This window comes from Ostrinia nubilalis, chromosome 17 (assembly GCF_963855985.1).
Source record: "Ostrinia nubilalis chromosome 17, ilOstNubi1.1, whole genome shotgun sequence".
NCBI classification, from domain to species: domain Eukaryota; kingdom Metazoa; phylum Arthropoda; class Insecta; order Lepidoptera; family Crambidae; genus Ostrinia; species Ostrinia nubilalis.
In genome coordinates, this window is record NC_087104.1 from 11083107 (window position 1) to 11097370 (window position 14264).

Here is a 14264-nt window from a genome sequence, read left to right on the forward strand (position 1 = left end):
AGCACGTCACTTGCTCGTGAACACTACGAGTGTGTAAAATATTTATGGTTGCAGGGAGCCATTGAATGCAGAGCCATCGACCGTTGTGTGTGACCTTTCTGCCGAATAAATGAGTTATCACCTAATAATGCAGCAACTTTGGCAACGCCTAGCGGGAGTACTTTTTAGGCCGTTCAGAAATAGACCGATGTCGTAACTAGGTACGCGCGGAGTTCAGTTTGAATTAGAACCAAGTCAAGTGCCATGTATCGTGGTGATATTATGTAAACTATAGGTACCTACATACTTTCTTGGTACCTATTTATCTACTCTGTTAGTTCTATAAAACGTAGTAGGTAGTACTTAGTAGCGAGTAAATATTTAGCCTAACAAGCCTTATAAGGCATTAGGCATAATTCTTTATAAGGCAGAGGAAATATTGCTCCTCCAATATTTTTACCTATACATTGTCTTTTAACGTCCAAAAAAATGAAAAAATCTCAACTTGCTATGATCGTTTAAGCGAAATGTTAGATTATATTTTTATTAGTTTTGTAATCAAATTCTGGTTTTCCTTTATCAAGACTAGGTACCACGCTCTACGAAGCGTGAAAATGACGTTTGGATTTACTTATTTAAAATGACTTATAAGAGAAAAATAACGGTAGATAAAAGGGTTAAGTAACTTAGTAGGATAAATAGGTTTCCAAAGAAAGCCAGTAGCAGTTATAATTTCTCTTCAGATAATTTACGACTAAGTATTTTCAGCTTTGTTAAATCGTGTTTGAATCGATATTTAAGCGAGAAATCCAAGATAGTTTAAGGTCGGTAACCAATTAACGTTAAAACCATAATTAAAACTGTTGTAAAAAACGCAGACCCTACTATGTAGGTAGGCATGGTAATTGAACTTTCACCTGCGTTATGGGACTGTTGCATTGCGGAACTCACGTGTAATGTATACCTAGGTACTATAGGTCTTTCTTTTGTTTGATAATCTGATTTTACTTCTGTTTGCTGTTTTGTGTCATGTGTCCTACTAACAGGATCCAATTTTTTTTTCTCATTGCAAAATTCTGTTATTAACAACAGTTAACAGTACCTTTTTATTACGGTTTTTGAAAAAAGGAAAGTGTGTGGCAACTGTTACATTTATTTGTATTAAAAATTTTGTTAATTACTGGCAAAACTGGCAATGTAAATATGAAATCCTATCTACTACGAAGAAAAAAATCTGAGCAACGCTGGATGGTAAAATATCGGGCAATGTTCATATTGAAATAATTTTCTTCGTTTTCAAAAACTAAGTCTTCGAAAATATGTCTTGAAATCAGTCCAAGAGAAAGTAGAAAATCGAAATAAAAGATTAAGAAATGTGCAATAACGTTTATATCAGTATAAAATATATATATTTAAATAGCTAATATCACACAATCTTTTTTAGAATATAAAATAATGAAGATATGTCAAAATGGCACTAATACATAATGTACTTAGGTATATTTATAGCTATTTTTCTGTTATTCATCGAACAAAAAATTTAATCAATGTTAATGTTTGAGGCTCATTTTATTCATAACAACATTTTACTGTAAGTAATAAATGCAGAGTTTTAATATTCAAAATCTATAAACTTAATCTGCAGATGTCACTAGTTGTCTTGTATCACTTCCATGGGCTTAACTTTCAGTCTTTCCGCCAGGGCGGCGCTAGAGTCGATCTGCTGCTGGACATACGATACTGTGCCGCGCGCATCAGTTTCTTTTGCCGATTTCTTCTCCTTGTCTCCAGGCGCTAAAACTGGCAGGTTAGGATCCGTCTGTAAAAATATAAAATACCTTTAAAAACCATTAACGGTGTAAGAAGGTATGGCTTAATACAATACTAATTGAGGTAACAATTTCTTAGTCATTCATATACTACATTGGCTGATGGCTGAAACGAACGAACGAACGAACACTACATTACAGTTAATCTTTGTTGTTCTTCTATGATGATGACCTTTGTCTATATTAAAATATTGAAAATATATATTATTAATTTGCTCACATTTTTTAATTACTTAATGCTAGTTAAAGATTACAGTACAGACACCTTAATAAATAAAGATCTTCATATTTTACTTCGCTAAACTAAATAAGAAACTTAATAGGTTTTCTCAATAATTAAATTATTACCAAATATTGAGGTTTATAAATATTTAAAAAAAATAATTAATTCAATTATTTTAGTTCCAAAAACCATCACGCGAAAGCTATAGGGTTAAAAATTGAATGAATGAATGAACGGTACCACAAAGGCATAAACGGTACAGCTTTGTTTGTTTCTGACACAGTTATGGATTAGAGGTTTCTGTCCATATCTGTGGGTTTCTGATGGTTTCTGACTTTGTTATTACCATTCAGCATTCACCAAAATCACAACCAAAATAGCCCTAGAAAACACCAAATTATTGACACTAGGTAAAAGTACTTTTAAAAATTGCATATGCAAGCTTTTTAAAGCTTTTTAAAATAAACTGTTAAACCAAAATACTGCATGCTTAAAGTGAGGTTTGTGTGTAGAATTCCAGTTCGTACCGGTTCTAGCTGCCTCCAGTGTTGTATGGCCTCAGTGAGCCGATCTCCAAAGCCGGGGGCGAAGCACTCAGGGTCCACAGCCACGAAGCAGTGTCCCAGGTTAGCAGCGCCGCCTGTCCCAGCGTGGGACCACGAGCGCACGTGGTGCCCGTAGTTTGAACCTGACAAGAAATCGATATTAGATAGTCGGTCGAGTCGAGATAGAGATGATTTTTGTTACAAATAATGTCACATTAATTAGTTATGTACGTACATATTATAAGGCGATCTTAATGCCATAAAGTATTAAGCTAAGTAGGTAGGGGTATACAATTGTTTGTTGCAAAATCGCACGTGTTATTTTACAAAAGCCACAACATCTAGTTCTATTGAAGTATTACTGCATTTGCATGATGCATGGTTGTGTTGTGCTGTACACTTACGCCTTTTTAACAGTCTCTCTTAATCTGCTTGCCTGGCTATCGTGCATGAAGCGCCACCTTTCGGTAGAATAGGGAACTATTCTCGCGTGATATAATGTTCTTCTTACCAGCAGAAATTCCGCAGAACAATTCCACCATAGCTGCCAGTCCGAAACCTTTGTATCCTGAGGTCTGCTCTCCTCCACCCAAGGGCATCAAACATGCTGTGTTGTAGCCCTGTAAAATAATACCTAAATCATTTTTCCAGAAAATAAATATTTTTGGCATCCTCGAGTGTTTAATGGCTAACTGCCAGAGCTATTAATAAAGTCAGTTTACCGATAATCCATTCTAAGCGGTAATTCCAGACGTATCTAAAATGTATCGTGAACTGCGTGCACAGTGCACTGACCAGTGTATAGCAGCTTTTACGTGCACTTTTATAATTTTTACTGTGGGAGGAATGGGAGGTAGGCATAGCTGGGCACCGTTAATCAAATAGTTAACTTCGTGAATCGTTAAACCGTTACAAAAAAAATTAACTTCGTTAAACGTTAAAACGTTACATTTCGGAAGATTTAACGCAAGTTAACGTTAATCGTTAATCCGTTAACACGTGATAGTAAAATAAAAAAAAAATGTATGCAAGGTTATATTCGAAAGCTTGCATCGCGCATGGAATTTATTCCTCTTTTCAACCGACTTCAAAAAAGGAGGAGGTTCTCAATTCGACCCGTATGTTTTTTTTTTTCTATGTTTGTTACGCGATAACTCCGCCAATTATGAACCGATTTGAACAAATCTTTTTTCGGCGTATAGGTAATACCTCAAGGGTGGTCCCATTTAAATTTAATAATAAAAAAAACAACCCCCAAGGGTGGAAAATTGGGGATGAACTTTTTTATACGCAATATCTCCGCCGATTATAAACCAATTTGAACGATTATTTTTTTGTTGAATAGGTATTATCAAAAGGGTGGTTTCATGCGAATTTGAAGAAAATATTTCACCCCCAAGGGTGGAAAATTGGGGATGAATGAAATGCATCTTAATAACATTATTTGTTAGAGGGTAATTTTAAAGTAATCTAAAAATATTGAACTGATTTAAAAGTCTTAGGCTCAGCTTCACCATCTGATTTATACCGTAAAAAAAAATAAAACCGACTCCAAAAAACCTACACTAAAACGTAGAAAAATAATTACTAATTACCTACTTATTTATTAGGACGAATTATTAATATTTATGTAGGTATACCATGATTGATACTTTTGGAGTCGGTGCAGGCAAACTTTACATGTTTCATAATCTTGGCACCGACTCCAGAAGTATCAATCATGGTATACCTACATAAATATTTATTAGTAATTATTTTTCTACGTTTTAGTGTAGGTTTTTTGGAGTCGGTTTTATTTTTTTTTATAAAATTTTTATGTTTGCGCTACAAGCTTTCGAAATTATTTGAACCTTGCATAAGTACAATTATTTTTTACTTTTTATTACAACTGCATTTCAGAATAAAAGCTTGTTTGTAAAAAAGTTTTTTTATTATAATTTTATTATAGGGGAGAGGGGGGCAGCTTTGGACAGGGGCAACTTAGAACAAATGAATTTAAAAATCACTGGTTTAGGCTACAATGGTATAAATCACAATTTATATTGCCAGCACTGATGCGCATAGCCGTCACATCTCATTTTTAATATTTAACTCTAAGTTAACCGGTAAAAGTGTTTTTCTGTTTTTGACTGCCAATTTCGCACTTTTTTATTTTGGCTCTAAGGATTTTGTGGACGTAGTTTTATAAAATAGTAAGTGGTTTGTTTACTATATGGACGTTTAAATAGTTTCAATGGAGATTTAATAAGAAATTGCAATATAAAAGTATGTTTCGTTATTAAATTTATGTTTTTTTCTGGAAATATACCCATGGGGCAGCTTTGAACGAAATGGTTGGGGCACCTTTGAACTTTATCAGTATTCTTTTTTAAGTGGTATTATGAAACCTTAAGTTTTCTAATACTTCGTAGAAGGTTCTTACATAAAAAATAAGCAGATTGCTTTACTGTGACAGATAAAATTTCAAGCTGGGTGAAGTCCGGGCAAAAGCTAGTTTTAGTTGTTGATTGATATTTTTAAATTATGCAGTTATCTCTTTGATGTGTCATTAAACAGAAAGTTTATTAGTATTTAGTTAATTGATATATCTTATATTTACTTTTTTTTAATAATATCCCTTAGTTTTGTGTTACTTTGTACAGAGTGATGTTAAATAAAATAAACATGTTAAATTGATCCCAAATGACACTGATCATTGAAAATTTTGTTTATTAATTATTTAAAAAATACACTTTCATAAATATTCAGTTTCATATCATTTTAAAAAATACTAATTCAAAACTGCCCCAGGCGTGTTCAAGGCTGCCCCGACTACGGGGCAGTTTTGAACGTTTACAGGTCTGTGCAAAAATCTAAATATCTTAATAAGCGTTCATGAATAATTAATAAGAACATCATTATTTTGTTGTGTGATAACCATGACCTCTATCTAGGAAGAAAAAATTAATGAAATTAGTCAAATTTCGAAGATATTTAATAAAGTATAAAAATTGTTCAAAGCTGCCCCCCTCTCCCCTACACTTTTTAGTTGTATCTCAATCTCAGTGCCTTGGTACAATTACAATACAATTTAGGTGCAGTCCTGTTGTCCCCCCTGCTTGGCCCCCCTGGGGGAGCCAACAGGATTTCGAAATCCTGTTGTCCCCCCTGGCTAGGGGAGACAACAGGACTGGATTTTCAATCAATGATTTGAGGACTGTTGTCCCCCCTGGCAAACATTGAGTATTTAGAAGCCATATATTTTTATAACTGTTAAGATGAACTGAAAATGGGGTACCTGACTGAATGCCATACTTATTGCCAAACTAAATACCTAAACGTACTTATGTCAAATAATAATTAACATTTTGTTAACGAAAAAAATATAAGTGGTTGGTACCGGTACTAATTCTGACTATTCTAAAATTTGCTTTACGTGCTTTTAAAAAAATCTTAATGAATTATCCCTACTAAATAATATTAAGTAAAATGCGAAAAACTTTATCTGTCTGTCTGTTACGAATTCACGCCTAAACCATTGAACCGATTTTGATATTTGGTAAAGAGATAGTTTTGAGTCCCGGAAAAGGACGTGGGATAGTTTTTATGCCAGTTTTTGAAACAGGAAGGCGCTCTTATATTTTTTTTCTGTGACGGACAAAATTTTACGCAGACAAGACAAAACCGTGGGCAAAAGCTAAGTTAAGGGTATGCTATTCACATGTATAAAAAATATTATCTCCTGTAAAGTTTACTAAAAATCCGTTTAGTAGTTTTTAAATACGTGAAAGAGTATCAAACATCTATACTCACAAACTTTGACATTTATAATATTAGTAGATAGGACGCTAAAACTGCATAATTTTAAATTAATCATAATATTCAACACTTGCTCAGTGATTCAACTAGCGGCCGCCCGCGACTTCGTATGCGTGGAGTCCGTTTTACCCCCTTATGTGTGGAATTTCGTAAAATCTTATTATATCCTTCGTATTATTTCATATCCTTAGATAAATAGTTAAATAAAATCCGTTCTTGGCAGATGTCTACACTCTATAAGGAACCTACCTGCCAAATTTCAAGTTTGTAGGTGTCAGTATCGGCACCAACACCTTATTTTTTTCGTTATCAAAATGGTAATTATTATTTAACAAACGGTTATTCAGTTTGCCAATTTGGGATTCAGTCAAGTACTTCCAGTATTTCAAAAATTATGGTATAAAAATATATGGCTTTTAAATCATGTTTGCCAGGGGGGACAACAGTCCTCAAATCATTGATTAAAAATCTAGTCCTGTTGTCTGCGTTTTTCAGCGTGCCTGCTGAAAAACGCGTCTAAATAGTAGGTACTGGATTAACGATTAACGGACTTAGGATAATTTAACGGAAGTTAACGAGTCCGTTAACATTTTTTAAAGTTAACTTAAAAGTTAATCCGTTAATAGAAATGTTAACTTCGTTAATTAACGATTAACGGATTAACGAGTTAATGCCCAGCTATGGAGGTAGGTAGGTACTAACCAGCTCAGCGTCTGTCGTCTCCTTGCCATCAGGTCCTTGTGCCCACCCTCTTGGTATGGGTTCTCCTTTTCTTCGCTGCATTTCAATCTGTAATAGGTCATATTTATTTATTAAAATGAACGAACATAATAAAAACGTACCTAGTACCTAGCTACGTAATTTTCTGTTTTACTTGGGCTAACTTGCACCACCTAATTTTGACCGTTTATGTATAACGATAATCGATGTTTTATGTATGGAGTTTGACAGGTTTTTGACGTTTGTTGAAGTCAAAGTAAGATGGTGCAACCCAGCACTATAATAAGGTCAGAATAAACTTGCCTTGCCAACTGCGACGGCTGTTGTAGCCATGTCCAAGTAGAATGATTCGCCCTGCGACGCTGGCGCCACCACGGACATAGGGTTTGTCCCGAGGGCAGACTGGAAGGTAAAGAAACAAACATTACCATACAATAATTAAATAAATTAGGTAGGTTTTAACTTAGAAACTCTTGGAAATTTTCGTATTTCGTCACTGATATTAGTAGCTTTGTTTTTAGAGTTTTATCAGCATTCAGCACTTGAAATACGAAATCAGTGATTGATAAGTAAGTGTATCATCCATTATTTATTTACATGTATGAATGGCCCTATCATTAGTGTACGCAATATACTTAAAAGCCATAATATTGTGCGTGCACAGCCTAACTTAGTGAGAGTAACTAACTACCCTCCCTAAAGCCGAGTCTTCTCTCTACATCACCTACATGATGCGTTGTAAATAATTTTGACGTGATCTTACTTATTTACGTTAGTCGATGTACACCGTGTTGTGTGACGTTCGTTTGTTCGCTCGTTTCAGCCAAATGACGTCCACTGTTGGACAAAGGCCTCCCCGAAGGCTTTTCACAATAAATGGTCCTGCGCTGCCCGCATCCAGGCTCTTCCCACGACCTTTAGTTGTGTGACAATTACCTGTTTACTCCTTGTGGGAGCCAAGAGCGGCGATGTGTTCGTGAACGCCATGCCTATCAGTCCTTTGTCTGCCGCCTTTTGCGCCCACCAGCCTGCCATGCCGTTGTGGTTTGACCCTGAAATATCCATCAAATTGTACAGTCTCTATCCAAGAACAAATAACCAGCTAATTTCCTTGTTTTTGATCTTGAAATATTCGTCAAATTATAAACAATCTATCGAATCTAGAATAGAATAGAACATTTTAGATTAATCTACACGTTCTTTTTGATTCGACTGATTTCTCTGGCAGCGCTCTATTGCCTTAGATAGAGTCAGTATATTTATGTTTAATAATTATGAGTTATGTATTATTATGGCGTCTCTGAAAGCTTACAAAATCAACCTATTTCATTTCGAATTGAAAGATTTGAAAAGCCAAGAATTAAAGATATGTGATTAGATATTGTCTTCTATAGACGACCGTGGCGCTGAAAAGGTGTACCTAAATATAAGACACTTCAGGAACTGTTTTTACGTCTAAAGGTCTAACCTGCGGGATATTTGACAACTAACATTAAAGCCCAAACTCTGTTCTTGTAACCATCAACTGTTTTTGTAATCAACATACCTTTTACAGTAACCCATCCAACGCCAGTGTTCTTCGCCTTGCTGATGGCCACGTCCATAGCGAAATGGCTGGCGGTGGCTCCCAGCACATTGTTGGCGTCTATCCACGCGGTCGAAGGACTCTCCTTTAGGATCTTTGGCTCGTTGTTCGGCTGGCAAGCACCGCTTACTATGTCGTTGACGTACATTTCTGAAATCAAATGATAGGACTTACAAGACTTGCTGCTGCTAGCACTCTCTTCGAGGATATTTCTGCTTGCAAATGGTGTAGCCTTAGTTTTAAGTTTTTTTTTTATGCATAACAAGGCAGGTATTTGACCACAATCGCACCTGATGTTAAGTGGGATGCAGTCTAGGATGGTACATATCTGCCCTGTAATATACATTTACATGTGTACGAAGTTTTCGACTACCTGAATTCTGCCATTTGTTCTTTGTTACTATGCATTATTGTGATATAACGGTAAAAACGTGAATTACAGGTAAAAAATGTCGTGGAAAGTGCCTATGAAGAGAGTAAGTAGATAAGATATTGTATCTACACTTGGTGAGCAAAATAAAGAATTTTAACTTGAAAGACTGCTTATTTCAGTAGAGTCAATGCCCGGTGATTAGTTGTCCACAAATAGTGCGTAGAGAGAGCCAACATCTATTTAAGGGTAAAGGAACTAGTTTAGAAATTAGAAAGCAGTTGCAATTGAAAAACTAGTTCAATTATTCCAACTATTATAACATCAATTACCTAGGCCTAAAATTAGCAAGACTTTGTTTGTACTATGGCAAATTAGTATGTAGATAGCGGATAAGCATATTACTTTTCAATATAACCATAATTTACTTTTTTTACTAGCTAAAAGCGTTACATACTTAAATGTGTCCTTTGCGGGATTTAAACCTACTACCACTGTTGGTCGTCTGAGGTCGTTATTTGGAATCACTACGACAGATGGCCATCATTTATAACTTTACGTCTGCTTTGAGCTTTGAACATACTAATCATACATTGACGTGGCAAATGAACCTGCTGTTAAACAATGAACAGACTTTTAAACGTTCATTAAAAAACTCATTAAAATTCATCGTACGAGTTAGTGTTAAGGTCTTAAACAATTCCTGAGATGACTCGCTAATAAGGAAGTCGTAGATTCACACTTCGTTTGTAGTTTATAGCGGTTACTCTTAGCAGGAAGATGCTATACTTATATTGAATGAAAAATAATAGAGCTTATGGTATTACAAAAATGCGAAAGTTAGGAAATCCACGCCGCGTGCAGAATTTTTCATTTTATATTAGAGCAACTCCCAGTAGATCATGATCTGAAATGTGTTCTAGAATGAACCAGATTAGTGCCATCTTATCCTGTCTTAATCTTTCCACTTAATCAATTCATTTTGTCTTTTAAAAGGATCACCCAAAAGCTACCTTATTATGAGTAGGTATTGGTTGAATTGATCACCACAAGATAGGGAAAAAAGTCGCAAGAAATAAAGACAGTTCGATTAAGCGTTCTCTAGGTAATTAAAATATAAGAACTTCACAATTAATTTTACCTGCTTATTGAAAAATGGAAAGGTCATCTTTAAGATCTAAGGATGAGTTGCACCACCTTATTTTAACCGTAACAATAACAATAACCGGTGCTTTTTGTATGGAGTTTGACACATTTTTGACGTTTGTGCAAGTTAAAGTAAGATGGTGCAACTCAGCCTAAGAATACAAAGAAAAATCGTCTCAAACTAACCAAGTCTATTCAGACCATGGCTGGGATGCCCCAGCCTATCAGCCTGTATGAGCAGCTCAGCTTGCTGCTCGGCTGCCTTCGCTGCTGCCCCTGCTGCCTTCAAGCAGTCCGTCATGAAGCGGAACGCGTCTGCTGTCGCTACCTTGCCCATTTTGATAAACTGTAAAAAAAACCAGTGCAATTAGATAAAATAAGTCACATTTCTAATACATTTAAGGCATATTTTTGACTACTTCTATTCATTGCTACGTAGTGACGGTTTTAAATGAGGCACGGACTGGTTAACAACGATGTCCAATATACAGGCTGTCCAAAAATGTTTGCAAAGAAAGTCCAGATACCATTATTTTCTTCGTGTTGACTTTTCATATGACATATTATTTGACACTTGTGTAGTCAATAAACATATTGTAGGTTATTCACTTTTTTTAAATTGCATAGCTACTTGATACCATGTGATACCATACCAGTGTACGACGAACCAATAAAGATTTTGTAACAATGATGTGTTATTTTTATTTCATGCAGAATAGCTAGGTAATTAATTACACAAAAAAAACGGTAAGTTAGGTAACAATAAGCTATTTGTACAGCTGTGTACTAATACCTAGGTACTAACAAACTGCAGTGGCACTAATTATAAAATAATATTAAATAGGCGGCATTAAGTTTTCTGTCCTTTTAAATTGACAGTTAAAGCAGTCATCTATCTACTGCGAAGCTATCTTTAAAAACTCACCATTTTTTCACCAGGCCTTGGAAACTATAAGTAATATCAAAATTATAGTTAGACTTTCAAATCCTATCAGAAATCAGAATCATACGAGTGCCGAACCCAAGTTATCCTACTTAGGTACGCCCGTATTCACAAACATTACCGAGGTCTCACAGTGCGCATGGACGCACAGGGTGACACACGAACCAATCTCAGTCACAGAGCTCTATTCAACACTGTGCGTTCGATTTTCTGCTTCACTTAAGAAAGCATCGTTTGTGAATACGGGCGAAAATATTGTATACACAACAGCACGTTAAGCTTAGCACTGTAGGATTTTATGTAGTTGTAATTGGGACTATTTTGTAACAAAAACTTATAGTCTGATGTGCTGTCGTCTACGCCATGGTTAGCCTTGAGGGCCACCATTGAAACCATTATAAAGTTAGCTATTTTTATTCGAGACGATACCGCGCTTCCCTATACCGAATACCTACGTCAAAATAAACTAAAAAACTAATAGACATCGTTCTTTGTGCTTACCATGAGTTTACGTTACGTGTGCTTGATAGCGACTGCGTAAAAAAATTACAAAATGTATGACAGATTGTACAGCGCCACTAGGGGCTACTTTCAAGAACTTCATAGATGTCTTCATAGATGTTTTTGACGTAGGTACTCGCTAGCGAGAACACCTAACGTAAACTCATGAGTTTACGTCTGATAAAATGACAAAGGTTTGGTTAAAAACAAACAACAAGTGAGTGACTTCATACCTAAACCCAAAAACACATTTAAAGTGACGCATCAATTAAAACTGAGTTTAAAATTGCACGTCTGTTGATGATTGTTGATATAGTTAATTAGCTCTTCATATAAATTAGTGAGATAGAAGTATTATTTCAACAAACTAGTACAGTTTGGTGTGCTATCCTTGTACTTATTACGATAATAAAACTTGTTGGTCGACGTTAGTGTTTAACTAGCGACCTGCCCCGGCTTCGCACGGGTAGGTACCTACTATAAACCGTCCCCTTGAATCACTCTATCTTTAAAAAAAAAACCGCATCAAAATCCTTTGCGTAGTTTTAAAGATCTTTCTAAGCATACGTAGGGACAGAGAGCGGAAAGCGAAATGTTTTATTATACTATGTAGTAAATTAGTAATAATCACAGAATTTTTCCCCTTAATGTGGTACCTACTTAATTATGTAGTCATCCTGTGTTTCAGGTAGGTATGTGTGTAAGTATTTGTAATATGTATTTTGGGTAGTAATGCCTACCTTTTCCTACCTATGTACTTTGAATGGATGACAGCACATTCACACTGTACTATCTTATGGAGTTGTAACAAGTTCTATTTTCCAAAAATTATAGTCTGATGATAATATGCTGTCAAAAATCCCTACTTAAATGATGTCATAAATTTATGCTTTTAGATCATAATTTACTGCAATGACTGTTATGGACATGTTTGTTATAAGCTATTGGTAGAAAATGTTTTGCGCATTAAGTGCGGCTTTTGTTCCTACATTGAAAAAAGTTGAATGTTTACTGTTCAATAAAGTATGAATACAGCTACTTTATGCCAACGAATTAATGTGGATTACGAAAATATGTAAATAACCAGACCGATTTACATATTTATATGTAAATAACGACCGGTATTTACATAATTTAAGTAAGCAAAAAATATGTACCTAGGTAGGTACAATCGCCCGCCACACCAGACTTTAAAATATTTTATCGCAAAATAGAACGTATTCCTATCACATAAGATGTCACAATGTTTTGTAGATTGCATTTTAATATTTGTTCTACCAGTTCTACTTTAACCTTGACATTGGGAAATGTCCTTCCAAACGTATTTTCATCGTTGTTTGCCAAGCTTTTGCCCACACATATGGAAATGTTATCAATGTTATTAAAAAAACTTTGTTTACTACATTTTGGACTTATCAGATATAAATAATATCATTATGAATTCATTTGACATCAATAAATATTTGGTTAATATTGAAATTGTCCCACAAAAGAACTCAACAAAATACAATGTAAAACCAAAACAAACATTTGTACAGTAAACAGCACATCAGAATATTCATTTTTGTTGCAAAATAGCACCTATAAACAACCATATAAGATACCATAAAGTTAAACATAATGTGCTGTGAAGTCTGTAGTACCTAGATGTTTTAGTTTGCAGATATAATGACGCGTTTTTTTGTTTTCTAAAACCGACTTTTTTACTTTTAACAACAGTTCATGGCAGGTAATAAAAAAAAACTTACCACTATTTAATTGGCTGAAACAGCAGTAATTTTCTTAATAATAATTACTGTAATCGTGTAATATAGGTACGTGAACACGGCACGCGCGGCCTCGGCTGCGAACTACGGCTTACTGACAGTTCTGTATGATAAAATTCAAGGCAAAAGAGCTATGACTCTAGTTTCTGTAACTTGTTTGTATAAATACGAATTTTGACCGATAACGGATAATGTAAGGTTAGCCTAGCAACTGTTATGTAAATAGTTTTAATTGAGTTTTTAATAGCAGCTGCAGATAAGTGAATAAGTGAGCAGTATCGCTCGAGCCGGTCTATGAAAGATAAATGCGGTTGATTTTAGTGTTTTTCGCTTTTAAGACTTGTAATGATTAGTACGATCCATAGTCTAGTAATATCAATTAAGACCTATGGAGAGTCCGTGTTATTATGGGTGTATTTTTAACTGTAGGTATATTTTAAACGGTCTGTCCCTTCAAGGGTTGCTTGGAAGAGATAACATCCTAGCATAGGATCGCCTAAAGTGTGCCATTTCAATTAGATATATTCCTTCTGATTATCCGTTCCCTACAACTAGGTTTAGTGTCAAAGGTCAAACTGTGAATCTATCATCATCATCAACATTATTTCAGCCATAGGACGTCCACTGCGGAACAAAGGCCTCCCCCAATGATTTCCACAATTCCCGGTTGGTGGCGGCCTGCATCCAGCGCCTTCCCGCTACCTTTATGTGGTCGTCCGTTCACCTTGTGGGTGGACAATCTATCAATCAGTAGGTTTAAGAGAAAAAGGTTAATATTGATTGCATCACGATTTTAACCGATTATTAAACATTTGCAAAAGTCGAATTTAAGGCGTAAGTCACACACATACAGTACTGT

At 35.2% G+C, this 14264-nt stretch overlaps 1 protein-coding gene across 2 annotated transcripts; it reads right to left on the reverse strand.

The window, feature by feature from the left end:
• Positions 1-1350: 1350 nt before the first annotated feature.
• On the reverse strand, positions 1351-13504 carry LOC135080075 (uncharacterized oxidoreductase YjmC). Of its 2 annotated transcripts, XM_063974750.1 has the most exons (10): positions 13388-13504; positions 11121-11144; positions 10382-10541; positions 8641-8829; positions 8031-8146; positions 7398-7496; positions 7077-7163; positions 3088-3196; positions 2559-2719; positions 1351-1798 (listed from the first exon to the last, which is right to left on the reverse strand). In XM_063974750.1, exons 2-10 carry the CDS (start codon positions 11121-11123, stop codon positions 1631-1633), a joined length of 1092 nt encoding a protein of 363 aa, XP_063830820.1. In that variant the 5' UTR covers positions 11124-11144; positions 13388-13504; the 3' UTR covers positions 1351-1630. The 2 variants fall into 2 exon arrangements, with proteins under 2 accessions (XP_063830820.1, XP_063830821.1); XM_063974751.1 differs by lacking the exon at positions 11121-11144.
• Between the last annotated feature and the right edge of the window lie 760 nt (positions 13505-14264).